Source organism: Spermophilus citellus (genome assembly GCF_964194105.1).
Source record: "Spermophilus citellus genome assembly, chromosome: 8".
NCBI lineage: Eukaryota > Metazoa > Chordata > Mammalia > Rodentia > Sciuridae > Spermophilus > Spermophilus citellus.
Genome location: NC_138189.1, coordinates 5,269,018 through 5,296,985, shown reverse-complemented (window position 1 = coordinate 5,296,985; position 27,968 = coordinate 5,269,018). Strand labels below are relative to the sequence as shown.

The 27,968-nt window shown below is 52.5% G+C and overlaps 1 protein-coding gene across 2 annotated transcripts in view; it reads left to right on the top strand.

Annotated features, from left to right (window-relative positions):
• STK32B (serine/threonine kinase 32B) overlaps positions 1–27,968 on the top strand; it is a gene marked incomplete at its 3' end in the record, with an annotated part of 280,673 nt that overhangs the window by 151,478 nt on the left and 101,227 nt on the right. For both annotated transcript variants that reach the window (XM_081304828.1, XM_081304827.1), the window contains exon 4: positions 25,975–26,148. In XM_081304828.1, the coding sequence (XP_081160954.1) occupies positions 25,975–26,148 (174 nt within the window). The remainder of the gene's footprint in view (positions 1–25,974; positions 26,149–27,968) is intronic.

Here is a 27,968-nt window from a genome sequence, read left to right as displayed (position 1 = left end):
GGGGGAGCTTCCGAAGCCTCCTCGCTCCCCAACAGGCTGATGAGCAGCAGCCTCTCCCACCATCCACAGGCTCCCGGTACCTCGCGCAGTGAGATTCCCCCAGGTTCAGCACTTTGCTGAGCTCCTACATGCCCCAGACCTGCTGGGCACCGCGGAGACGGCGATGGGCCAGAAGGAGCACCAGCTGGTGTGGGAAGCAGGCGGCTGAACAGGGACCGCTGTCCAGCAAGGTCGACACTGCCCGAGACATGGACATCCCACAGCCCCGAGGACCAGGCCTTGGCTTGGCTTGGACTGACGGGCAGGGCCCCCTTCCCAGAGAAGGTGCCCTTTGACCCTAACCCTGCTGCAGCGGGCTGCCGAGGCTGAAAGCGGCTTCTGGAAAAGAAAGCACCCGGAAAGGCAGCGAGCTGGTCAGCCAACAGCGTGGTCAGCGAATGGCGGGTCAGCTGGTCAGCTGGGCACGTGGCAGGCGGGAGAGGTGGAGGGAAGCCTGGAGGAGTCTTCTGTGCTGTGAGGAAAGAGACTCTGAGGTGGAAATCCCAAGAAGAGGTCGACGGGTGTTTAATTAGGGAGGACCCTGGGGGTCGCCATCTGCGGAAGGGAACGGAGGGAAGGAGCCAGACCACAGCAGAGGCCAAGGCCCCTGTGCGTCCATGATAAAGCCACAGATGCCCCACGGTGTCCTGGCTGGGCAGCTCTCCAGGTCAGGGCTAGGGGGCCAGGCTTGCTACACCCGTGTTGACCAGCCCGTCACTGAGCTGCCCCAGGACGGGGTCACCTTGGCAGAGCGGCTCTGTGTAGCCGAGGCGATGCTAGTGGACAGCCTCTGCCTTCAGCAGCTGCAGAGGAGTCTGCGGCCTAGGACGGGGGTGGGGGCGTCTCGCAGCATCTGTCACTTCTGCATGGCCTGGCTTGTCAAGGCCGCGCACCAGGTTATGAGCTTGGGAATCGTCCTGCAGGCCACATGGGGGTCTTTAGAAGTCTATGCATGTGGGGAAGACGTGCGTTCAGATGCGGGTTGGGAAGACTGACCGTGCATCCACCGTGGAGAGAGGAAGGAGGCAGCAAGGTCATTAGGAAGTTGCAGTGCCAGTTCAGGTGATTTGAAAAGACAGTGACCATGGGGACATGAGGGACCTGAAAGTCCCCACCACACATCATGCTGATTACTTATTGTTGTTCACAGTTCTAATCAAGTGTTCTACAATGTATGCTGTTTTACACATAAAGATATTGAGGATCAGAGAGGTTTAGTAACTTGCCAATTATCAAACAGTGTAACTTGCCTAGGAAATAACTGAGGCAGGAATGAACCTCAGTTGTACCAAACATAAAATTATGTCTTATCTCTTACAGACCAGCAGCTAGGACAGCTGCTGATACACAGTGGACACTGAAAGCTGTAGTCCTTATGACCATTGTTATCCCAAGGATTGCCATCTTTATCTGGATTAAACAAAGGCTCTGGTAGCAAGTCAGAATTTTGTTATCAGAAGAAGCACCGAGAATTGATGACAGTTAGTGATGATCTTAGCAGCAGATTTTGTGCCCAGCCAGACTGCGGCATTCAACTTTAATTAAAACAGCAAATATAATAATCAAATGTAAATGCGCAGCAGCCAACAATCCCTGGTGCATGCCTGGTCAGCACATATGGTGATCCAGGAGAAGGTGGGACTCGCTCCGTTTCATTGCCTCCGACAAACTGCTGACCCCCATTCCTGCTGGTACCAGTTCCCACTCCGTGTCCACTCTGTTGGCACATACCAGTCTGATTCACGGGCTCTCGAGTGCACCTGCAGCTCAGGGGAGGAGCAGGCTCAGGGTCGGCCTGGGCTGCACAGGCAGGGAACAGGTGACCTCTCTGCTGGAAGCTGACTCTGCTCATGGAAGGTGCTAAACCTCTCTCTCTCACAGAAACCCTCCCTGGGAAGCCCCTGTGTGCACTGGCCTGTGCTGAGCACCAGGACACAGCAGTGTCCTTTTCCCTCCTTTGTTTATCCGTGGCTCCCTGGTGACCACCTCCTGTGTGGCAGCAGCCACACAGAGAAGATTCACAGGAGGCTCCTGATGGATATGTCAGGCTCATTGATTTACGTACCTTGAACCATCCTTATGTTTCCCTGACACAGCCCGCTGATCATGGTGAATGATCCTCCTGATGTGCTATTGCTTTCAATTTGCTGGCATCTTGCTGAGAATTTTTGCATCTATGTTCATCTCCATTGGTCTACAGTGTTTTTTTTTTTTTCCTCTTTTTTATTGTTTCGTTGCAGCTGTACATAATGGTGGGACTTTTGGTAACATATTCGTACATGCACACAGTGTTATCCAGTTTGATCAACATCACTCCCTGCATACCCCTGACTTTTTTTTTTAATGTCCTTGTGTGGTTTTTATGCAGGGTAATTCTTGCCTCATAGTACCAGTTTGGAAGAGTTTCCTCTCCTTTACTTTGTAGACTCATCAGAGAAAAATTGCTGTTTCTTAAAAGTTTGGCAAAATTCAGCTGTGAAGACATCTGGTCCTAAACCTGGGAGAATTTCATTATTGATCTACTCTCCATTCAGCTTTTCTACATTGTCAGGGTTCAGTTTTGGTAGGTTGTAGGTGTCTAGAACATAGCTTTGCCAATTTGTTGGTGCCTGGGAGTTCCAAGAACTCTCTCGTGATCTTTTGTATTTCTTTGGCATCAGCTATTATGTCTCCTGTGCATCTTTGATTTTACTTATTTAATTTTTGTTTTCCTCTCTTTTTCTGTTTTCTTTCATCTTCTTCTTCTCCTGCTTTTTTGGGGGGTGGGCAGGTAGGGACTGACCCAGGACCCTGTGCATGCTGAGCACTCACCATATCACTGAGCTACATTCTCGGCCACATCTGTTTTTTCTTTTCTTTTCTTTTCTTTAAGTCTAACTAAAGACTCATCCATTTTATTGGTTTAAAAAAAAACAACTCTTTGTTTCACTCATTTTTTTAATGTTTTTTTTCCCTCTAATTTTGTTCATTCCTGCCCAGATTCTTAACATTTCTTTCAGTGTACTAATTTTGGTTGTGTTCCTTCTACTTTTATTTTCCTTTTGGGGTGAGTACATCAGTATCCATTGGAAGTGTACTTTCTGATCTGGGCATCCATTGCTATGAACATCCCTCCTGGTACTGCTTTGGTTGCATCTCTTAAGTTCTGGTAAGTTCTGCTTCCATTTTCATTTGCTTCAAGAATGGTTTAACTTTCCTTTTGCTGCATCCAGTGACCCACTGTCTGGTGGTGGCATGTCTCCCAGTCGTCCTGCACTTGTGGAGGACGAGGAGAGTGCTGGGTTCTTCGTTCAGCTGCCATCGCCACCTCCATTGACATAGTTTGGATATTGAATGTCCCCAGGAGCCCAAAGGCGTGGTCCCCAGCTGTGGCTCTGCTGGGAGTGAAGGGACGTGGAGGAGGTGGGCATAGGGACAGTCTTTGGGTTACTGAGGATGTGTTCCTCGAGGGTGTGGTGGGCCCTCTGCTTCCCAACAGGAGGTGAGTGTCTTGCTCAGTAGCAATGTCTCCCCGTGACCTGGTGCCTCACAACAGACACGGAGCTCCAGGGCCCACTCGCCATGGACGGGAACCTCCAGAACTGGCAGCAGAACAACCCTTTTCTCTTTATAAGTCAGTGATCTCAGGTATTTTCTTATAGTGAGAAAAAGCTGTGCTTAGCTTCCTTCATGCAGCGAGATGTCTCTAAGATTTAGTCCTCTCATTCCCTTTTATCACTGTGTAGTTTACAGTAGAAAGAAAAATACCACATTCTGTCACTCTGTTCTGTTGACCGGTCCCCAGGCTGTGGGTTTTTGTGGGGCTGCTGTGAGCATTCTGTGCTTTCTTTTCTCTCCCGTGAGCACTCGGGTTGAAACGCTGAGTCGGAGGCAGCAGGTATTTCACTTTCTAAGCCTGGGCAGAGCTTTTCAAAGCCATCACAAAATTTTACGCCCAGAGTTGGTTTGCCCCACATCCTCATCGGCCCTGGGGTGGTTAGTAGATGACCACAGCCCTCCCTGTCGGCACGTACTGGGATTTCCTTGTGCTTTGAACTTGTCTTTCCCTGGTGACGAAGGACGCAGGAAACTTTTCATCTACTTCTTTGTACCTCTGTCTCCTCCTGGTGAATGCTTGTCCAGATCTGTTGTCTGTTTTGTTGTTTTTTAGAGTGTTTAGTTGCAGGTCCTTTATATATTCTTGATAAAAGTTTTTTTTGGGGGGTATGTATTTTACGGATATTTTCTCTCAGTTTATGGCTTGCTTTTAAATTCATCCATGCTGTCCTTGTGCAATCACAGTAAGGTCTTACCTGGGTGAACTTGGAGTTACCAGGTTTCTTCTTTACGTCCACTGTTTTCTATCCACTACTAATTTTTGCCTACCACAGGTCACAAAGATAGCCTTCTTAGATTTCTCTAGAAAATATATGTAACTGATGGAGCTAACGTTAGCGTCAATCATCTTTTGCATATAGTATGAGGTAGTGATTGAGGCTCTCTTATTCTGTACCGACCATCAGTTATTCCAGTCCTACAGGGGAGAGCATCTTTTCTTTCTCCAGCAGTGTCCTGGGCTTTGGTTAGAAACAGAGCAGTGGGGTAGACCCACCTCAGGGTTAGGCCGCGGAGGTGGGAAGCTCAGCCCCCGGGGCAGAGGGTCTGGAGTCCTAGAGGAGGGTTGCTCCTTTGTTCTTCCAGCCTGCTGCACACCTGCTTTCTGCACAGGTGTCCTCAGACAAGGGAGGATGTGGGGCAGGGGAGGGGCTCAGTGTGACTGCAGTGCTGAGGGCCAGCTTCCTGGAGACTTTGAGGGCCCACCACAGGGAGCCGCAGGGCAGGTGGGCAGGAATGTCTTGAAGGCTGGCAGGCTGACCTTCATTCGTTGCATAAATAATAGCTTAACCTCAAACGTGGAAATGAACCTTCCCACAAACGTGTAACTCCAAGTAGACTCCTTTTATGTTTTCTGGTCATTGTGGTCTTTGGCCATAGAAACCTAATTTTATGTCATTGTTGTAGACTTTAAATTTTTATCTTCTTTACAATCTACTGGAATATGCCACATGCTTTCCCTGTAGTCGTGCAGGGCTGATTTTAGTGGTACATACTATTCTGTCACTGGAGACACCAAAGCCTACTTACCCTTTCCCCTGTCATCAGATAACAGGCTCAGACAGCTCCAGCACTGGTGCCACTTAACACCATGAGCATCTGTGTGGACAAATCTTTCCCTTATTTTGAGTCACTTCTTCAAGGTAATTTTCTGGGTGTCGGTGTCCTTCATGAAAGGGATAATATGCAGACAGCTCCTGATTCACACACTCTCTTCTCATCCCCCAATGTATCAGTAGGCTCAGGATTTAAGCAAGGCCACTGTGGTGCCTTATATTGATACTTCTTTGAACTGCCGAATATTAACAACAACAACAGCAGCAGCACTGGGAAGCGATTTCTTGCGTTTAGAATTTGATAAGCCCTACTTGGAGCTGGCTCCCACTCTGTCCCTGGAGAAATTCACTTTGTGAGCTGGTAGCAACACCCGACTCGACTTGCAAACTGAGTATAAAATGTGGGGTTAAAATAAGCAGTTCCCTTCAGAGCCAAGGCTGCAGGGGACGGCGGAGGGTAAAGGGTAGGTCTGGTTTCAAAGGAAACCTTAATTAATGATCTGGAAGACTCTGACAGCAGCTGGTTAATTAGATTCACAGATGGGACTCAATTAAGGGGTGGTGTCAACTCTGGGAGAAGGTGAGGAAACCTTGAAGAGCCGTGTGGTTGGCAAGGAATGCAAAGTGGAAGTCGCAGCCTGGCTCCGGGCCCTGTCTCCCCTGTGCTGGGTCCTCCTGGCCTGGCCCTCCCTGGCCTGGCCTACTCAGGGGAGTGCAGACAAGTGGTGGGGTGGGGGGCCCTTCCGTCCACCTCTGTGATCTTTAGCTGTTCCCCTTGACCTCTGTGAGGCCAAGGCTCCTTTTCTACCTGAGGGATAATAGTTATGCTGACTCTGCAAAGCAGGGTGAGGCCAGGGTGTGGGGAGCCTTGGCCACCCGTCCTGGAGGTGCTCCCCAGCCTCTCTCATCTCTGGTGAACCTCCATCAGACACTCTTAGGTGCATTTTGCCTTTACACTCAGGCTACGTGAAGCCAACCAGAGGGTTGCAGCCCCAACACTCAGGCTTTCTGCAGCCTGTGGACCAACACAGGACTCAAGTTGGGGACCCTGAAGACCATGCTGGACGCTGAAGTCAGGATGGCATGCACAGCTGGGTGGATGACTTCACTCTCAGAATGTGCACTGCTTGCAAAAGACCAAACCACATGGGCAGCCATCTTATGGAAGCTGGGAGAGAGAGGGTCTGCAAGGTCCCCGTGCACAGCGGGTGGGTGGCAAGGGCAGAAGTGTCGCCTAGTGTCCAGGGCGACCGAGCCCTGGGTGCAATGCCATGGACAGGCTCTTCAGTCCAGCTGGGTGTGCGTCCGTACCACTGAGCAGCAGGAAGAGTACCTGTGACAGGCTGCACTGACTCCTCCCCTGCCCACCGCTCCGGTTCTCGGCTCAGCACCCCTTCCCTTACCTGGAGGTGTGCGCAGTAGACCTCCGTCTTGGGGGGAAGCTCACCCCATCACTGTCCTGGTGGCTGCAGCCGACGCAGAGCACATGGGAGAGGACAGTGGCCTCACATCCCAGGGGTCTCAGGAAGGAGGCCAAGCCTCGGTACACTTGGGCCTGTCCAAGGTCACACACCGACGGGGACTAGGCCACGTTTCCTCAGAAGTTCGGAGCCTCCCCACGTCTCCCCGTCCTCACAGCCGCCGTGTGGAGGGGGAACCAAGCTCGTGGGGTGTGGGGGAGGGACTGGGAAGTGGTTCCACCGTCACCACAAGCAGCAGCCCACACCGCAGGGTGCTGTTGGCACACACCTTCTGAGAGAGTGTGTTGGTGCCTCGTCCTCCTCAGCTCCACCGTCCTCTGTGCTGGGCGTGGGCTGCTGCGGGACGGTCTCTTTGCTCCAGGAGCAGGACAGCCGCAGGACAGCAGTTGCTTCAAGGGCCTTCCCTTCCCCTTGGGAGCAGCCAAGACTGGTCTGCAGCTGGTGGCAGTCCCCCTGGAGCCTGTGGTGTCCCTGTGGAGGGAGGGGTGGCAGCCGCCTGCTCCTCCTGCCAAGTGGGGCAGCCCTTCCACGCCCGCATGTTCCCTGGGGCCAGGGAGGAAGCTAACAGACCCCTGCCGGCCCTCTGCCTCTCCCTACCTGCAGCCTCGCTGGCCTCCTCCTGTGCTGCAGATGCACCCAGCTCGCCCCCCCCCCCCCACTTGGACATTCACATCTGTAGCTTTGTCTGCGTGAACAGCAGTGTCCTTGGTACCATGGCGTGGCTGCCACCTCCCCAGTGGTTCAGGTCCCTCCTCCTCAGAGACACGCCCTCGGCCATCAGAGGTCAGGCTGTTTCCCCACTGCCACACAGGGATCACCCCGAGTGGCCAGCACCCTCTGAAGTGGCCTTGTTGACCAGCAGTGTGTATAGCATGGTCCACATGCTGGCTTAGGGTGGGTGACCGTCACCCCTCACTGGACTGGAGTTCTGCAGTGCGGCCACCAGTCCACTCCGTGGACCTGAATTGCATAAGCACTTCTTTGGAAAATCGCCCTTGTGTCAGACGGCAGGTGAGGGGCTTCTGCCTCTGGTCAGGATGGAATTCGCCCCTCTGTCTGAAGCAGCCAGCAAGGAAACACGTCGCGATGGTTTGGAAGACACTGGGTGTAGGACCTGGAGGACAGTGTCCCGAGGGAGGGGAAGGTAACGAGGGGCTGTGGTGATGATCCCAATTTACAGACTCAAGGGAGGTTCCAGGCTGAGATTCAGGGGTCTGGGAAGAGACCAGGTGTGGAGAGCCGGCAGGACAGAGTTGCAGACAGGGAGCAGGGAGCATGCAGGCAGAGCGCTGGAGATGAAGAGGGCCCTGCTGGATGGTCAGGGACATGCTGGTCAGTGTGTAATGGGACAAACTCCCCATGGCCAGTGTAAGCACGTCCCAAAGGACTGATGGACCCACAGGGGACTGAGAATAATCCTGCAGCCACCAGCCAGGCTGGCCGACCTCAGCATTCAGGGGACATTGCGCAGGGGCTCACAAAGCTGACCTGCTCTAACAGCGCCCTCTAGCACAGGGCAGTGCTCAGCATTGTCATCCGCACATGCGAATGTGTCACGGCGAGTCCCACTATGATGTATTATGGTCATGGCACCAATATAAACATGTGAAATACAATTTAAAGCAAAAAGCTCAGGGGAGCTCATGACGGGTTTCCAGCTGTTCGGAAAGGCCCAGGTCTGCAGCACGCGCTGCCCGCGGCAGCTCTCAGCTCTGCAGGAGTCCCGCACCCCCGTCCGTCCCGGTCATCAAGGCCCCAGGGCATCCTACACTGCAGCACCGCGCCTGTCCACAACCCGGCAGACGTGCCGTCACGTTTATCAAGCTTTTATTTCCTTTAAAAATCAGTGGGCTCCCTGGCGTGGGCCCTGACCCGGGGTCGGCACCTGTGTCTCGCAGCTTCCCCTCCTCACCGCCCCAGAGCCGCAGCCTGGAGACAGACTGTGCTCTCCCGGGGTCTCTGTCACATTACGAGGCACCCAAGCAGAAGGGTCGTCACACTCAGCGTCCCTGACGAGAGGCAAGCTGAAGGGCTGACCACACGGGGGTCTTCGGGCACTGCTGTCAGTTCTTCCGACGTCAGTGGAGTCCTGGTCGGGTCTGTGCCACGACTTACTACACAGCCTTCCTGCTCAGGCCTCCCTGGCCTACTCCTCCTAACACTGCTGGTGTGTCAGGACTTCACAATGACCGTGGGACCTGGAAGGGAAATGCCCCTGGGACACCCGGAGCACCTGCCCAGAGAGCCATCCCTGGCCAATGCCCTGCTCTCCACCCGGCTCTGTCCAGAGGCCCAGCCCTGTTTTCCCTCCGCACCAGGTTGTCGCAGGCTTCACGTTTCCTCCAGGGTCACCCAGATCCAGGACCCTCTTTGAGTACCTGCTACATTGCTGATCCTTGGCCTGGATCCCCCCTGTGGTGCCCACCCTGGAGCAGCCAGGGCGTCTCCCGAGGAGCCTCCGTCTTCTGGAGTTAGTTCTCCCAGCTCCAAACCCTTGTAGTGAACCCAGGGCATCTGGGAACCATTCTGGAGGTGTTATTCAGTGTCTGAGGAACCTTGGGCTGGAGGGCGCGGGGAGGCCCTGGCCTGTTCTAGGGCAGGCTTCGCAGAGCCCACGCCATCGGAACCATCTGCAGGAGTGTGGTCTCACTTATATTTTCAGTAAAAGACAGTGGGAGGACAGTTAGACAGAAGGTCATTTACAGACAAAACAAAACCAAAAAATATATATCTGGAGGTGTTTTATGCAGCCAGTGCATTCTTAAGTCGCCTAAGCAGTGCTGGGACACCAGTGAGACGGTCGCGGTCCTGAGGGGTCTCCACGGATCCCCTGGGACAGGCGGTGAGGACTTGAAGAGCCAGGTTCTGGGTTTGCTCACTTGCCAACGGTCTCTTGGACTCACCGTCTCTGTCCGTGACATGTGGGTGGAAACCTCCTCACCTGCCTACCTGGCTGGGATGTGTTTTCCCCCCAAATTAGAAGAGGGTGTAGGAGCTGCCCCTCAGGGTGACCTTTCTGCTCACCCTACCTGGTCTTCGTGGTGTTCAAATTGCCAGGTTGTTTGAGAGCGTTCACAAGCCTTTCATTTCTTCTTTCATGTGTGGAATGGTTGCATTGCCAGTTTCAGGTTTTTTAAATGACCCGGTGCTGACAGCCTGTGATGGGGCCCTCTGGGGCACTTCCTTGGCCATCAGTAACAATATTTCTGGCCACACTGGAGCTGGGAGAGCTAACTCCAGCTCGCCTGCCACTCAGCAGGGGTTTGTTAACTGAATGAATAGATGAGTGGTGACCCAGGGGTGGGGCTGATTTTGATGCCCGGTGTGGCGTCTACCTCGGCTGCCTGCCTTGTCTGCCCTCAGTGAGGGACTGACGGAGAAGCCACTGTGCAGGACCTGTCACTGCTGGTCACTGACCAGGAGTCCTGTAGCTACAGCGAGGCCCTCCGGGGAGTGAGTCAGGGACGGGAGTTTCCCTGTCCACCCAGCAAGGCGAAGCCACCATGATGTGAACAGCCTCTCAGCAGAAACACCAGGAAAGGCTGGAAAATACATTATACAAAGAAATTACTTTCAGTGCAGAACTGAGCTCAAAAGAAAGGAGAACCTTCCTGTGTAGGAAGGAGAAGGCCTGGAGAGCCAAGCATGCAGCATGCACCTCCCCAGGCTGGTGCCTTCACGCTGCGAGGTGGGCGAAGAGGGGAGGCCGTGGACCCAGGTAGACAGGGGTGAGCTCTGCTGGGAACCACACCTGATCATCAGCATGGAGGCAACAGGGAGGTCTCTGATGGGCTCTGGTGAGGACACACACCCTCATACACACACACACACACACACACACACGTGAATTGGAAAACCCAGAACTATTTCTCATAAGCACTGGAGCCTGCAGCTATATTGCTTATATTATCACAGTTATTATAATTTTGATCAACATTTCAGCTATTATCATGTGTATACTGGAGCACTATAGGACAATCATACCATGATGTAAACTTAAAAACATGCTGAACCCAACCGCACATTATATACATAGGCACAATGTATATAATGCTATAAAAAAGCAATACAGGGGTAGATCTAAATTTCAGAAGAACATCTCCATCTGGGACATGGAGCAGAGAAGGATGAGGCAGGGGGCCACCAGAGGGGCTTGGGGGCTACGGGACAGGTTCCACCTCTTAAGTTGTGTAGTGGCTGTGTTACGGAGCTGGGACCCTCTGAGAACTTGAGGCAGCACGAAGACCCCCTCTTCAAACCCCGATTCTCGTGATCAAATCAGAAAGATGCCAGACCTGTCGCTCAGAATAACAGGAATGAGTTTATTGAAGGGACAGGAAAACCAAAAGGGTCACTCTCAAGGGAGAGAGTGGGTCCTCTCAGAGAGGAGAGGGACCACGCGCCTCTCCGGCACTCACGTTTTATTGGGGATCCCAGAGACATTTCCAGAGAGTCCCGCCCAGGTTCACCTCTTGACTTTTGACTGACAGCAGGGTAACCGCTGACTCTTAAGTCCCCACTGCCATGGCAACGCTAGGTCACCGTGCCCGCGCTGACCAATGCTAGCTGGATTCTTAACCACATATTCTTACGGGTTTCACTGTTAGGAGGAACTATCCTTACCTCCCGGAGTGTCAGGATCCAGTCACAAAGTCCTGGGTTCTCCAGTGGACATTACCTTGGGCCTGCATTTCTCCTGCAGATAGATAACAGGCAGTTTTCTGAGGATTGTGACATGGCCTGTCCACTTAGGCCAGGCAGGGCTGCAGGTAAATTGCTTCTTGGAAAAGAAAGCATGTGGGGGTCGGCACAGTGGCCCAGTTTATAGGATTATTCTCTTAGCCTTGTGTTTCCACCATCCTCGTCTGTCAGGAAGTGGTCTTCGTTATTATTTACACATCACCGATACACATTTTTTTCTGTTCTTGTCTGAATTATTTTTATTTAAATTTACTCATTTATTTCATTACATCACAGTTACTTATACATCACGGTAGAGCTCCTTTTGACATATTCATAAATGCATATGACAAAGTTTTCTCCAAGTCAATCCTCAGCACAACCCCCTTCTCCCCCTTCCTCCTCCCCTGATTTTCTTCCTCTGCTCTATCATCTTTTATTTATTTATTTTAACTGGTGCGTTATAGTTATATATGGAATTGGATGCGTGGAGGTACATCCACACAGGTACCTGGTACAGTCTGCTCCACTACGTCCCCTGTCCCCCACTCCTACCTCCCACCCCCTTCCCTCTTTTTTTTTAAAGAGAGAGAGAGGGGGGAGAGAGAGAGAGAGAGAGAGAGAGAGAGAGAGAGAGAGAGAGAGAATTTTTTTAATATTTATTTTTTAGTTCTCGGTGGACACAACATCTTTGTTGGTATGTGGTGCTGAGGATCGAACCCGGGCCGCACGCATGCCAGGCGAGCGCGCTACCGCTTGAGCCACATCCCCAGCCCCCTCCCCCTTTCCTCTTGATCCCTCACTTCTACTCCACGGATCTTCCCTTTTCTTGAGATTCCCTTTTTTCCTTCCTTTTCTTTCCCTCTCTAACTTCCATATGAGGACTATAAACATTTGCCCCGAATCTGGCTCATTTCACTTACCGTGATGCTCTCCAGTTCCGTCCACTTCCCGACAGATCTTGTTCCTGTGACTGAGTCAGACTCCACTAGACATATGCCACACTGTCTTACCCCCTCGTCCGTGGATGGGCACCTGGGAGGCTCCATATCTTGGCTCTCGTGGACTGCGCTACAGTAAACGCTGGTGTGCATGTTTCACGACAGTAGGCTGATTTCAGATCTTTGGGATAAATACCAAGGAGTGGGACAGCCAGGGCATATGGTGGCTCCATCCTCCTCTTTGGAGGAATCTCCATCTTCCAGAGTGGTTGTTTCTATTAATATCATTTTTGATGAACAAATATCTGCATACAGTCCCGAGGTCCAATATAATGTTTCGATGTATGTCTACAAGGAGGAATTATTAAACCTACTAACATGTCCATCACCTCATGTATCAGTTTGTATGGTGAGACATTTAGAGGGTGTCTTTCATTTTGAAATGTATGACCATCCTCATTGGCTATAGACCCTGCTGTGCCACAGATCTCAGGACCTGTTTCTCGGGTCTACATGACATTTCCTACGTTTTGGTCACGACCCCACCCCACCCCGTGGCCCAGTCTCTGACAACGTGGCTCCACCCTCTTGCTCACCCTGTGTGCTCGTGTGTCAGATCTCGCACTCGGGCCCTGCTTTATGTCATTTAGCATGATGTCGTCAGGTTCATCCACGTCCTTGCAGATGACAGAGTGCTTCCCCTGTGAAGGCTGAATGTCATCCCACTGTGTACTTGTCCCCTTAGAGGAGCCCACAGGGCAAGGAAGGAAGAGGGCCCGGGGATGTTCTGGGCAGCATCAGGGAGCCACCCTCACCTCAGGGGAATCCACGGAGAGGAAGAGCACAGGCCCAGGAAGTGTGTTTAAGCAATGGCTAGAAGATCCCAAACCTGGGAAAGACAGCCTCCAGGTAGAGGATTCCCAGAGGTGACCACAGAATTCCACCCAGAGGGGGGCTCACCAGACGCCTCACGACCAGATCATCAACAGCCAGAGACCACGGAAGAGCTCGGGTCGAGAAGTGCTACATGGGAGGGTGTCCCCTGAGGGCCCGCGTCAGGTCCCGGGCAGCCCTGCAGGCCAGAAGAGAGTGGGGCGGGCAGCCAGAGCACAGGAAGAACTGCCCACCAAGAGGGCGACGCCCGGCCAGGCTGGGCTGCCCAGACAAACCGGCACTAAAGGAACCTTGTCACTGCTCGGCCAGTACAGGGGTGACCAAAGGGAAATTTTTAAAGATAAAAAAAAATGGTGATTAATAACAAAGTAAAAAACTCAATGGTGTGAGTAACACATAGTCATACTCAGAATTCTCAAACGCTGTTGAAGGGTGGGATATAAAGCAACCCAAGCCCTACCAGGAAGGTCAAAAGACAGCACTCTTCAAAACAACCGAGCTACAATACGTTGTTGGGGGATACAAATCACAGAACAGACGTGAGTCTGACACTGAAATCATACACGTCGGGCGAGGGGGTAGGTCACGTGTGATAAAAGCAAGTTGCTGTCAGCGTAGAGCAGCCTGCTCTGGGGACGTTTCTTGTGAGTCCCATCATGAGAACAAAGCAAAGACCCACACTCGTGGCACAAACAGAAGAGAGGACGCGGAGAGCAGCGGGAACCGAACCCAGAGGCGGACGGCGAGAGCGGGAGGAGCAGGGCTAAAGGGCGACAAGGAAACCGAGGAAGAGCATGGCAAATTCACTTCTAAAACGTGGGACTTAAAAAGTGGCTCGGGCAACGCTGATGTGAAGGATGCCCAGGAAGGAAGGGTCACAGGAAAGCCACTCAGAGGCCCTGCTGTGCTTAGAAAAGGAAGATGTAGAGCGATTGTTTATTTCAATGCCTCCTGGAGAGGGGTGCTGTGGTCGAAATGTGAGCACTGAAGGTTAAAGACAGGGTCCCTAGCCAAGACAACAGAGCCACCCATTGAATCAAAGGCGGGTGTGGAGGAAGGGAAGACAGCGACGTCACCACGATAGACTCCCACGGGCCAGACTCCAGGGAGTACCCAGCTCCTGGCTGGGTATGTAATGACACTGTGCGTGGCCTGTTTGCAGGAGTCACACCAACAGCAGCACCCTCATGACCATGACTGAGACCGAACGTCCGGGTGTAAAAGACAGACCTGGAGATGATCATCGTGCAGATCTGACTCAACAGGAAGAAGGCTTTTCCTGGAAACAACTGCAGCCTGATAAAAAGAACGAGTCACGTTTCTGAACCTGAAACTCCTCACAGTGACCTAAAACATGTCAAGCAAAAACTGCCAAACTTATAAGGAAAAGTAGTAAATCAATACTGAGTGAGAACATTTTAGTTCACCTCTGTTGTTGGGTAGATCAAATGGGACAGGAAGTAAAACACAAGTAACAAGTTCAAACTTCAGCTTTCGCGAACAAATACCTTTTTTTTTGAGGGGGGTACTGGAAATTGAACCCAGGGGCACTTAATCACTGAGCCACATCCCCAGCCCTTTGTTTATTTTCAATTGTGAGTCAAGGCCTCACTAAGCTTCTGAGGCTGGCCTCCAACTTGCAATCCTCCTGCCTCAGCCTCCCAAGCCACCAGGATTACAAGTGTGCTCCACTGTGCCTGGCTCGAACACATTCTTTTAATCAAAGAAAATTAAAGTTGCATTGCAATTCTACACCCAATAGATCAACAAAGGTAGAATGTCTAATAAAGTGATCTGTAAGATGTGGGGAGCAGAGTTTAAGGTAAACTGTGTTGAGGAGTAGGATCTCTGCAGAACTGTCCAATGGCTGAATGTGCACAGTGAGCTCCCCTGGTCAAGGAAGCCTGAGTCTATTCCAGAGGTGTCAGGGAGTCACCGAGGTGGTTTAAATGGCGAGCTGCTCTGTGTTAGGTTGAGCCACATGAAATTGTCAGTTCCACAGTCAAAACCAGTTGAATGTGGACGATTTTGCCTGCCTCAGCATTGTGTGCATCTATCAATACGTTTCCAGCTGTTGGTTTTACGGGGAAAATTATATTTACAACCCTGAACCGCAATACAATCTGTTAACAGGGTGACATCAGGGCAAGTCTCAAGTTACATCCAAATACCGAGAGCGACATGTGAGAGCCAAGTGTGGTCAGTTGGAAAAATCATACTAAGTATCTGTTGCCAAAGGGGATGTGGGTCTTAGGTACAGCAAGACCCGCTCACTGCAAAACATAACCAAAGCCACCCACCGGGTGCTTGATCGTGGGACTGGAACACCGAGGCCATCCGACAGGGACACGCAGGCTCCTCTGACCTATTTATTGTGTTTATGTTGTAGTCTAAGAAACTGGGTCGAGAAATCCAGGCTGACGGTGATCCCTGTCACTTCCCACTCTAGACGGTCAGGAGCCGCTCTGGGTCAGTGCGTCCACGGAGAAGGAGTGGCTTGCAGAGCAGGAGGCTAGAGCTGACTGAAGGTGCTTACGTCCCGAGTGGGGAGTGGGCAGGAAGCAGATGCAGGTCATCTCCTGGACTCAGGGGGGATGGGCCATGTGGCGAGGGGAGGCCTGGGGAGGGCACAAAAGGGCATGAAGTGCTGCTGGAGAGGGGTGTCAGAGCAGGGGGCGCTGGGGACAGCTGGGTGACACCGGCGAGTCCCTCGGCTTCCCAACCCAGCTCAACAACACAAGCTGAACAGGAATGCTTTGCATGATGTCGTTCAAGGTCCACTGAAGGCATGAAAGTCCCTTTGTGTGAAAGCCATGGCCCGTGGCCATCTGCGTGCCATGCTCCTGGGAGCGTCCCTAGTCCGGGGCTGCGTATGGCAGCACAGGTGAGCACTCTTCTGGGACCTTCTCAATGCCACCATGTGGCGGGCAGAGCCCAGGTGTGCCGGGGACAGCCCCCACCACAGAGACTGAGCTGGCCCTGAATGTCGTCATCTGAGGCCAAGAAGCCCTGGCTTACATTGTCACTCCTAACCCTGGAGGCTGAGTGGGGTGACTCTGGCCCCTCAGTGACAACAGTTAGCACTGATAAGGTGCCTACTCTGTGACAGGCCCCTTCCTAAGTGCGTTGTGCCAGTGAACTCACTTCATTCCCCCAACAACTCATTCAGTGGCTGCCATTGTGAGTCACCTTTGACCTCTCAGACATCTCAAGGCTCAGAGAGGTGGAGTAACACACCTGAGAGGACACAGGAAATGGCAGAAGTGGGAGGAGCCAAGAGATCCGCAGCCACAACATGCCACGCCTGCCTGCCCGATGCTCAGGGGGCCCTGTCCGCTCTCCCTGTCGCCCCTCCCCACCAGCGGCAGAAGCTCCAGCACAGTCTCCTTGCATCTGCTCACTGCCAGAGCGTCATGCACCCTCGAGAAGGACTGTGTCACAGACACCCACAGCACCTGTGTTCTGAGTGGCCCGTGGTCACTGTGGCCCACAGAAGTGGGGGTTGTGCAGAAAGGGTGACGGGGAAGGGGAGCTCTGCGGCATGATGGGGCAGGCGAGTTACGCCGTCGCCTACAGGAGTCTGGCCTCCTCTGCTCAGAGACTCTGAACTCCCATGAGTCTGAGTGACCACCCTGGCCTCTCTTCGCAGCCTCTCACTCCAGCCCAGGCACCAGAAGTGGCCTCTCTGCAGGCAAGCCTGAGAGAAGGAGCAGCCAGGTCCCGCCCAGCCCCTCTGGGCTCCCTCCATGCCCTGGGATCTGTCTGTGAAGGACCTGCCTCCTGCCTGCTGGCTGCCACGGCCAGTGTCCACCTGGTGGAGGGGCTTGCAAGTCACCACCATTTCCTGGCTGAGAGGCTGGCCCGTCTCAGATCTGAAACAGCAGCAAACCCGTCAGGCTGCAGGTGGAAAGCTGCCTTCTCCAGTCGCAGCCAAGCACATGCTTCCACCTCCATCTCTCAGATTCCTGTCCATCTCCCAACTGTTTCCAGACTCGGGAAGGGAAGCAGGTGCCCTCAGACTCCTGACGATTCCTTTCTCTATCAGCAACCACAGGTCGGCCATGCTCACCACACACACGACCACCCTGGAACCCATGGGAGAGCTGGTGCCTCAGGGGGCATCTCAGTCCAGCTCGCCTCTTACTTGGTGAGGACAGGATCCCCATCCCACCTTGCCCAGGCCTGCCACAAACGGGGGTTCCCTCCACAGCTCGAGTTTGTTCATAGCAGAGGAGGTGCCAACGGAAAGGCTCCGCACAGAATCCTGGACCTTCTTCGGCTTCTAGCAGTGGAATGTCACTCGACCATGGGAAACAAATCTCTCTCCACTCTTTCTCCCTGAGGCAAAAGTCACTGAGTGCCCAGAGTTGGCTCCAGGGGTTGGTGTTGTGGTTTAGATATGAGTGTCCCCCAAGAGGTCACTTGTGAGACGATGCAAGAATTTTCAGAGGTGGAATGATTCGATGACGAGAGGTGCAAACTAACGGTGGATTAATCCACTGACATGGATTATCTGGGTCTGGTTGGAGGTGACTGTAGTCAGGTAGGGTGTGGTTGGAGGAGGTTGGTCACTGGGGTGTGCCTTTGGAGTATATATTCTGGCCCTGGTGAGTGGTGCTCTCTCTACTTGCTGGTCGCCATGACCTGAGCTGCTTTCCTCTGCCACACCCATCCGCCATGGTGTCCTACCGCAGCTTGGGCCCAGAGCTATGGAGTCGGTGGACCATGGACTGAAATCTCTGAAAGTGTGAGTCAAAGGAAACGTTCCCTCCTGTGAGTTGTTCTTGTCAGGTCTCTTGGTCACAGTGATAAAGTCGATAAAAACAGATGGCCAGTGGGAGAACCCAAGCCGTCAGGACAGGCCACGGGTCTGCCATGCTCGTCTCCTGGGTCCTGACCTTGTGGCACCCACAGAAGCAAAGAGCCAAATGTCTCCACAGACCACCGGATTCCTATCCAAGCTCCTGGGTGCAGATGAAGGGGAAGGCCCCTTCACCAGGCTCACCTCCAGAGAGAGATTCAACACTGAGCAGGACGGGGGCTAAAAATAGCAGTGTGTGCTGCAGAAGTCCAACCCGGGTGCCAGACTCCCACCAGCTCACACCGTGCAAGTGGTAAGGGGCTTATCAAACCTGGATCATGCTTGATACACGGGAGTCTTCAATAGCCTTCACAATAAGCTTGTCTTCATCTTCTTTTGAACTTGACTTGAGCCACCAAGGTCCTGCAGCTCTCAACGTGACGGCTCTCACTGTTCTTCCCAGCAGGCTGGTTCTCATCTCCTGCTCCCTCCCAGGAAGTCCAGGCAGCGGGTAAGCTGCCGTCTGCCTCCCGCAGGTCCAGGTGACAGCTCAGGGATGCTCATGCAGTCCAGCCCTTCAGGACAGTTTGGAGCAGGAGCAGGAGCATGATGAGGCAGAGGCCAGCTGCAAGGCCGGACCCCCTCCTGCCACCCAGGAGCTCTGCGGGCCTCGGGGCTGCCGGTGTGAGTGCAGAGCGCTGCTCTGGGGTGTAGAGATTGCATTCATTTTAATTTATACCCTCTGGGCTTCTAAAGGATCTGCAGGTGGTAAGGGGCTTATCAAACCTGGATCAGGAAGCAAAGGACCCTCGAAGAGATCGGGAGGGAAAATTTGGGACAAAAGGGGAGCGAATGTGCTTTCACGAGGACAATGGACTGTGAGCAGCTCCTACCCCCGTCGGTGCGCAGGTCAGGAACAAGGCAGAGCAGAGCGGCCACCTCTGTCTGTGTAGCATCAGGGGCCAGTCCTCTCTTTTGGGCTGAGTTCCACAGGAAACTTGAAACTTACCTTCCTTTATGACGGCATCTTAGGATAAAAGAATGGGACAGGAAATCGTGAGAACGGCCACTGGTCCATGCTCCTGTGCAGGAGCGCACACCTGAGGGCTTTTGGGTGCCATCTAGTGAGGCTCCAGGCTCTGGGCTCCTGACGCTGGAGATCTTGGTAAGCTTTCTGCACTTGGGTGGAAGTACCATCAGCTCCGTTTGTACAGGTGACCAGTGAGATTCAGAGAAGCCGAGGGACTCGCCGGTGTCACCCAGCTGTCCCCAGCGCCCCCTGCTCTGACACCCCTCTCCAGCAGCACTTCATGCCCTTTTCTGCCCTCCCCGGGCCTCCCCTCGCCACATGGCCCATCCCCCCTGAGTCCAGGAGATGACCTGCATCTGCTTCCTGCCCACTCCCCACTCGGGACGTAAGCACCTTCAGTCAGCTCTAGCCTCCTGCTCTGCAAGCCACTCCTTCTCCGTGGACGCACTGACCCAGAGCGGCTCCTGACCGTCTAGAGTGGGAAGTGACAGGGATCACCGTCAGCCTGGATTTCTCGACCCAGTTTCTTAGACTACAACATAAACACAATAAATAGGTCAGAGGAGCCTGCGTGTCCCTGTCGGATGGCCTCGGTGTTCCAGTCCCACGATCAAGCACCCGGTGGGTGGCTTTGGTTATGTTTTGCAGTGAGCGGGTCTTGCTGTACCTAAGACCCACATCCCCTTTGGCAACAGATACTTAGTATGATTTTTCCAACTGACCACACTTGGTTCTCACATGTCGCTCTCGGTATTTGGATGTAACTTGAGACTTGCCCTGATGTCACCCTGTTAAAAAGTTGTGTTGAGACTTTAGGGTTGCGAGGACAATCTTTCCCACATAATCACATCATGGAACACCATCTTTATAAGAATTCAGTGGGGAAATTTTCCCTTTGGTTTCGGTCGTAGGAAAAACGTGTTTCTCACTGTATATTTGAAAATAACTAGAAGAGAGAATTTTAATATTCCCAACAAGAAGAAATGATGACTGAACGAGGTGGAAGGTGTGCTGAATACCCTGATCTGATCTCTGCATACTGTAGATATGTGTTGGAAATCAGTGTGCCCATGAATATCTATAATTGTGTCAATCTTTAAAAATCATGCTTTTCCTAAATAATTTTTTCACATCTTCCTTGAATCGTGAAGCTAATCATATTTCTCCCTCTGCTCTGGATTCTGGGAAGGTTGAAGACACATTTGTGGCCCATTTCAGACAAGCAGACAGGATCTTTGGGCGTACGTTAGGGGCTCTTTTGCCTGATTTTCTTGGATTTGCTTTATTCTTTAACCTAATCATTGGCTCACATTTTTAATTTTATCATGAGTTTCATGAAGTCACTTGAATACTGTTTGGATCAAGATAGTTAATTGATGATTTTATAAAAAATAAAAGGGTCGACATTGCATTCTGGACGCTGGCACATTGCAACAGCCAGGCCAGGGCGTGCCCTCGCAGCCCAGCAAGGAAAGCCTCCTACCCACACTTCTCCGCAGTCAGCTGTACTGCTCTCATCTGCCGAACCCAGATGTCTATGACAATGTGCGGCTGTTACGAGGACATAATTATGATTGTAGCTCAAGCAGCAGCATAAAGGACAGTGGCAGAGAGCAGAACAGCTAGAAGCCACAGAGGGGTCAGTGAGAGGTCATTCTCTGTTCTCCAGGCATCATATCGAGTCTCCTCGGGAACATCGGGTCTGTGGCCAGGGCAAAATATGGATCTATAGCAAGAAAAGCCACAACTTGAATTATTCCTTAAATGATTGTTCTTTTTACATTTGGTCTTCCTCATTAGAATTCATTCCAGTCTGCAAGTTTCCTTGTGAAAATCATGTTGTTCCTCCAAAGCCATCTGATGGAATTTTGAATGAGAGGCCCTCTGACAGTTCTGCGAATCACAAGTCCAGAGCACGCAGTTATTAAAGCAATGTTTCATAGCCCATCAGTTATTGAATACAAATTGAGCATCTGGGAGGCGTGTTGTATTTGAATCCTAAACCCTTCCATGCTTAGCAGATGCATCCAACGACTCTTCCAGTTCTGCTGTGATCTAACTGTGACCCTGAAATTCGTGTCTTAGAAACTTAGTCTCCAAAGTCATGTGGTGCTGGTATTTGGCAGTGGGGCTTTGAGGTTGTGATTAGCTTGGGTGAGGTCATGGGGGTGGGGCTTGATGGCATTAGTGGCTTTATGAGACCAGGAAGAGAGACCTGAGCTGGCAGCTTGCCCTCCCCGCCCTGGGAGGCCCAGCTCCAGGCTGGGGTGCAGCATGAAGCCCAACCAACTTCTGCACAGATACCGGCACCGTGCAGACGATTTCCCAGCCTTCAGTTATGAGCTAAATAAACCTCTATTCTCTAGGAATTACACAGCCTGGGGTATTTATTATAGCAAAAGAAAACAAACAAAGGCAAGATCCAGGTGACAGAAGCACAATGTCAAATAGCTCAAGTCAAAAATAAGGGCTGGGTGAATTGGAGCACGAGATGCCAAAGTCCTAAATGAAATAATGGCATCTTGATTCAGTGAAAGGTGTGCACGTGCCCACACGTGTTTATCAAGAGGTTGGGTTTAGTTAGAAACACAAAGACAGCTTATCATTTAAAAAATCTTCATCCGCTCAAGATAAAAATTCTTAGCCTTATAGAAAGAACTTTCCTATGTAGATGAATGATGTTAATCCATATAGCAAAGCGTTTAGTTAATGATGAAATGCTTCATTCAAGTTCAGTGTGGATGAAAGTGCCCACAGTCCTGTCTTAGCCCAGCATTTCACTGGAGGCCCCAGGCTAGTGAAATAAGAAAGAAAAGGAAATATAAGGCATAATAAGGGCTGGACTAATATAAACAGGGCAGTTTTTAGGAGATCTAGTCATCTTTATGTGGCAAATAAACATGGAGCATCGGTGGGAAAAGGGTTAAAACTGAGAGATGGATACAGGAGTCTGGATACAAGATAACATATGTGATGTCAGAGTACGCTCCTACCTCCCCAACTAGTTGCCAGTTAGACAACTAAAAAGAAAAAAAAAAAGATTATATTCATGGGCTGAGGATATGGCCCAAGCGGTAACGTGCTCACCTGGCACGCGCAGGGTGCTGGGTTCGATCCTCAGCACCACATAAAAATAAATGAAGATGTGTGTCCACCAAAACTAAAAAAAAAAAAAAAAAAGATTATATTCATAATAGCAATAAAACTGCCTTTAAATCTTGGGATAAAAAATACTATATATACTGGACCTTCAGGTAGACAATTGTAACTTTATTGATAGACATAAGACAGATATCCCATGTTCATGGTTAAAAAAAATGTATTCAACACTGTAAACATGTTAATTCTCTTTAATCTGTATATCCAATATTATTCTAACAAAAATCAAGCAGAGATTTTAAATAAACTAGGAACATCTATTTTTAATTATTTTGTGGAAAAGGCTCCCAGGTGAGTAAAACAACGTTGAAAAGCGAGATTATAGATGTTTCTCCTCCCAGCCCCCAGGGCGTCAACTGGTGCCCTCCCAGGCTCCAGTGTGTTGGGAGCCCCTTCCTTGGGCTCCCCCTCTTGGTCTTGCTGGGGCTACATTCATTATCCAAAGGGTGAATTCGGAGCAGCTGCATCTGGAAAAGGCCCGTGTCCCCAGCCTGAGGTCCCAGGCCAGCCTTATTTTAACATTTCTTGTGAACAGTCCGCTCCGCCTGCAGTGTGTCCATGGGAGCAGAGACCACCTGGCAGAGCCTGCCCTGAAACAGATGCAAACCCTAGCTGGTGCCCTCAGAGGGTCCTGGACCACCTGTTTCCTGCCAAAGCAGGTGGCTGTTCACCAACTCCAAAGTGAGGCTGAAACAGGGGGACCAGAGTTGTCCCTTGGTGGGCAGCAGCCACGGTGCTGTTCCCCAGACGCTCCTGGGGTCCTGGACGCCCAACACAGCAGTCTCCACAGGGCCTTGGCCACCACAGCCAGTCCTTTGGAGAGCCCTGCTGACTTGCCCCCGATGCCCCTCTCATCCATCCTCCGCCCTGTGCCAGAGAGAGCTGCATAGGGAGGAAGCGGGCAGGGTGACCCCCTCACCTCACCGCCCAGGTGACTTTCCATCTTCCTGGAATGGGATCCAGTCCTTCCGTCCAGGTCAGTCTATTTTCTGTTGCTACAACTGAAAACCACAGACTGGGAAACTCACCACCCAAATTCAGTTTATTTAGCTCCCCGTTCTGTAAGCCCAGAGCATGTGGCTGGCATCGGCTTGGCACCTGGCGGGGTCTTCCTGCTGGGTCATGACAGCAGGAGGCAGCACATGGAGAGCCGGCTCCCCTGTCCGAGGAGCCTCCACCACCAGGCCACTCCCACAACCCCGCAGTCCTCTGACCCTCTAACCCATGGCACGAGTCCCCTCCTGACGGTCACCTGTCCAAGCTCCCCAGTGGGGTGGGTTTCCAACAGGACCTTTGGTCGGGACATTCAAGCCAGAGGGCTTGGCCCCAGAGGTCCCAAGGCCTGGGCTGTGTCTCTGGCTCTCTGTGGCCATGCTGGCTTCTCATTCCGGTCCCTCCCTGGGCTTTGTCCTGTCTCAGAGCCTTGGACTCACTGTTCCTCAGCTCAGTGTCCCACCCCGCCCTGCTGCTGCTCCTGTCCATGTGTCCAGCCCTGCTCCAATCCTCAGAGCCTCCCAGACCCCCTTCCTAAGGTAGCCCACCTGGTCACCTCATTTCCTCGTGGTCCTTGTCACTCTCTGAGCTTACTCCCTGAGAGACTGCTCCCCTGTTTCCCCTCAAGCATCTAAGCTCAAAGAGAGAAGGACCTGCCTTCCAGTCACTCCCTCCGTCACTCCCTCCCCTCGGGCCTGGCAGGGAACCTGGCCAGCCGAGGCCCTCAGGAAACCATTGTTGAACGAATGAGTGATGTTGGCCCTGTGCAGGGAAATAGATCCAAGACACAGGACCGATAGAATCACTTTTCTGTATGTTTTAAACTTCTTGATGTCGTAAACCTTAAAATCACATAAAATAGAATTTAAAACTAAAGTTTTCTGTACAAAGCAACCTTTTCTCACTGAAGCTTCTAGAAATGGTATCTTCAGACCCAGAGACAGGCAAATATTGGGGACACCTGGGACACACCCCTCCCAAGGCTCATGGTGTCATTGCATGGGAAGGAATGTGCATCTCTGAGCCTGGAGCAGCCCGAGAAAGGCAGCCTCGGCCTGCGTTGGCCTGTCCTCGACCCCCACAGCCCAGGAGGAGACTAACCATGCGTCCTCCACGACTCCTCCCATCTCTCCTCTATGAATAGTGAGGCCTGTACCCCCACTTTACCTGGCCTGGCTGTGACCATATGGTGACTCCAAGTGGCTCATGGCTGTGGCTCAGTGTGTGAATAATGGTCCCTGGACCAGCCTCTTGGTCTTGGCTCAGGCTGTCCCTCTGGTCAGTCCTGCCGTGTTTTCCTGACCTCCTGTTCCCTCCAACACACACCCACCTGCGGGAGAGCTGACTCCTCCTCTCCTCATCTCCATGGCACCCGTCCCTGCTCCGTCAGTGAGAGTCAGCCATGCCCCCTCTCCCAGGGACCGTGCCTTCCTACAGGGAAGCATCCCCAGCACACGGCCCAATGCCTGCGACAAGGTACACAGCTGGGAGATTCACGATTGGGGGGCACAGTGAACATCTCCCCTTCTTGCCTTGATCCTGAACAGTTTGAACAGCAGTCGGGGTGCGTCAGGCCCGCGGGTCTCCTCTCCCGCTGGCTCCCAGTTGCAATGTGGGACTTCTGGGGCTGGGTTTGACGAGTCAGTTTCTAAGGCCATAAAGTAAACCCTGCCAGTTCCTTTTGTTCCTGGCCTGGGGTGTCCCAGAGCATCACAGCATTCAAGGGTTCCAAAACCAAGCTCTGTGTAGGACGCAGCAGCACACACGGGGAATGTGGGGCTTCGGGGGAGAGGGAAGCGTCTTCAAAGAACAGAAAAGACATCCTGACCATACGTTTCCCCTACTGTCACAAAGTACCTGAGACAATCAACTTCAAAAGAGGAAAGGTTATTTGGGTCACTGGAAAGGGGTATATATCCCCCAAAGATAAACTTAAAATAACACTTTTTACTCTAAACTTTTTAAATTTGGATTCATCAGGGCTTAGTGCTGCGGAAAGACATATGTATCCAAAAAATGTACATGAGCCTAAGGTACTTTGGAAGGATATTCTAACGGGACAATGGAAAGGTCCTGACCAGTGATCGTCTGGAGTCGGGGTTCTGTCTGTGTGTCCGGGAGAACGCCGCATGTGTGGGTCGGCATATTTCCCAGGAGCATACAGGGCATCCGCGGGAGTTTCAAAATAAAGTTTGCTCCTGTTTGAGTGGCTCATGATTTTGTGCCCAGCCAGACTGCAGCAGGTCACAGTTTCAGAGGGTTCAGTCATGGTCACTTGGCCTGTTGCTTTGGGCCTGTGACATCGCAGAACATTCTGGTGGGAGCATGTGGCCAGAAAGCAGAGGGAGGAAGGGAGGGTCCCAACGTCCACCTCAAGGGCGTACTGCCAGGGACCTGACTTCCTTCCCCTAGGCCCCACCTCCTCCAAGTACCCCCCCATAGTGCCATAGCAGGTGACCAGGCCTTCAAATCAGGGCCTTGGGGGGCATTCAGACCCAAGCTGCAGCCACATGGACCTGAAGCGTCCAACGAAAGCTGCAGAAAGACATGAGACTGTGTTGGATCCAGGGCTGGTGGAAGCACAGACTGTCCCCCAGCACCTGGGCACCAATGCTGGCCATCACCTTGGCCATGCAAGAAGCGAGGCCCAGCAGCGAGGCAGCGCCTGGGGACCGAGAGCCTTTGCCGCTTCCCGGCAGCGCCTCTCCCTGGGCCTCAGTTTACTCTTCCGTAAGACGGGGGCTCTGGTCTTGGGGACGTTGGTGGTGCCTCCGCCCTGACTCTCGCTGTCCCTCTGTGCCCCTAGGTACTCCTTCCAGGACGAGGAGGACATGTTCATGGTGGTGGACCTGCTGCTGGGCGGGGACCTGCGCTACCACCTGCAGCAGAGCGTGCACTTCACCGAGGGAACTGTGAAGCTCTACATCTGTGAGCTGGCCCTGGCCCTGGAGTACCTGCAGAGGCACCACATCATCCACAGGTGACCAGCTGCTGGTGGGAGTCTGGGCTGGATCGCGGGAGGGGTCGTGGTCTGCAGGAACCAGGGGTGGGCTCTACCCTCACTTTAGTTAGAAGTGGCTGCGGCTGGGGAGGAGAGAAAGCACCGCGGCTTGATCAGAGCTGCGCATTCTCTAGAGACCGAAGCCCACCCTACGGCCCGGTCGAGGGGAACCCTGCCTGCTGCCTGCACAACTGCCCCGTGCCCACTGCTGGAAGGGCATGGGGGTTCGTGGTTGGTTGGCCTCAGCTTCTGTGCTCCAGGTGTCTTGGGGAGAACGGGAGGTGCTGTCCCTCCTTCCCAGGCTGGCAGGGTCACTGTGGCATTATTCTACTGAGTTGGGGGCAGGAGGGGTTCTGCCTTCTTCCTCTCCATGCTTTGAAGTCAGTGCTGGGCTTGGGGAGGGTCCCTTCACCTTGGAAAGCTGGTGTCTGCTGCCTCCTGGGGGACCTGGCCTCTCCCTGGCAGCACCACACTGCCAAGGTGAGCCAAGCCAGTGTGTCTGCAGATGCAGAACTCCAGGAGAGACTGGGAAGCCACAGTTTCCTAGGTGGGGAAGCCTTCAGCCCACGGGGCAGGCGGGGCTCCAGGTGTGCAGCTGGGCTCTGGCCCTGGGCCCGTCTGCTCCTAACTTGAGTGATTTGGGAAGACTCAGGGGACAAGGACTTCAACTTCTGGGTGAAGAAGACAGATGAAACACACACACACCCCGACACTTTCTCCCTCCCAGAGTCCCAATGCAATGACAGAAATAAATGATGTTAAATTCATAAGGATGGGGACACTGAATAGAAACGATGGCACACGAGGGCCCTGGAGAGAAGACGGAGAGCGACAGATGACTCAGGACACCAGAAACTGGGTGTTGAGTTGTCCTCAGGGGGAGCCAAGACTGGTAACACCTCAGAATCCCCTGGAGTTTCCAGGATCGGCAGCAGATGCTATGGGGGGCAGTGGGGGGTGTGGGAGAAAACAGGCCACGGCCCGGGGAACTGGTGGAACCCCTGGTCTCGAGCACGCGGGCCCCTCCCCACAGCATCACTAGATGGCTGCTCCTCGCGGCCCTGGCAGGAGGCTGAGGGCCAGTCCCCTAAAGAGAGTGACGGAGGGTCAGGTTGGGGTGCTCTAAAAACAGCAAGACTACCTAAACATGTCCATGCCAGATGCCGAGATGGCGCCTCCTCATTCCTACCAGGGTCTGACAGCAATGGCGATGAGCCTCATCCCCAGCAGGAAGCTCAAAGGGTTTCCGTGGCAATGTGACTAAGCCAAGAGGAGAGCAACTGTGACGTCACAGGTGGCCTTGGAGTGGAGCTGGAAGTCCCTGCTCATTATCAGCTCCCAGCTAGGGCTGTGAGGTCTGGGATTATCAGACATCCAGGGAATCCTCTGACATGAACATCAAGACCCAAACAAACCGGAGAACTAGGAATACCTGGAGGCTCTGAAGCGTCCAAATAACTAGGATCAATATTTTCAGAGGGATAGGTGAGTGTTTTGCAAGAATAAAACAGGAAAAGGCATTTTTTTAAAAAATACAAGAACATTGGAGCTCTTGTAAATTATATGAGTGAAAACAGAAGCTCTGTTGGAAAACAAAGTCTATATTCTCCCATGAAGTACCCTAAAGAGAAAATACGAGAAAATTAGAGGCCCAGCCCAGAGATTTCAGCATGAGAAAGAGGGAAAACATAGAGGAAGAAATCATTAAGGAAATCATGAAAGAAAACCCCCAAGACCTGAAATACATGAGCCTCCAGGTTCAAAGAACCCCAAGGGCACAGGGCCGTGGCTGGAGCCCA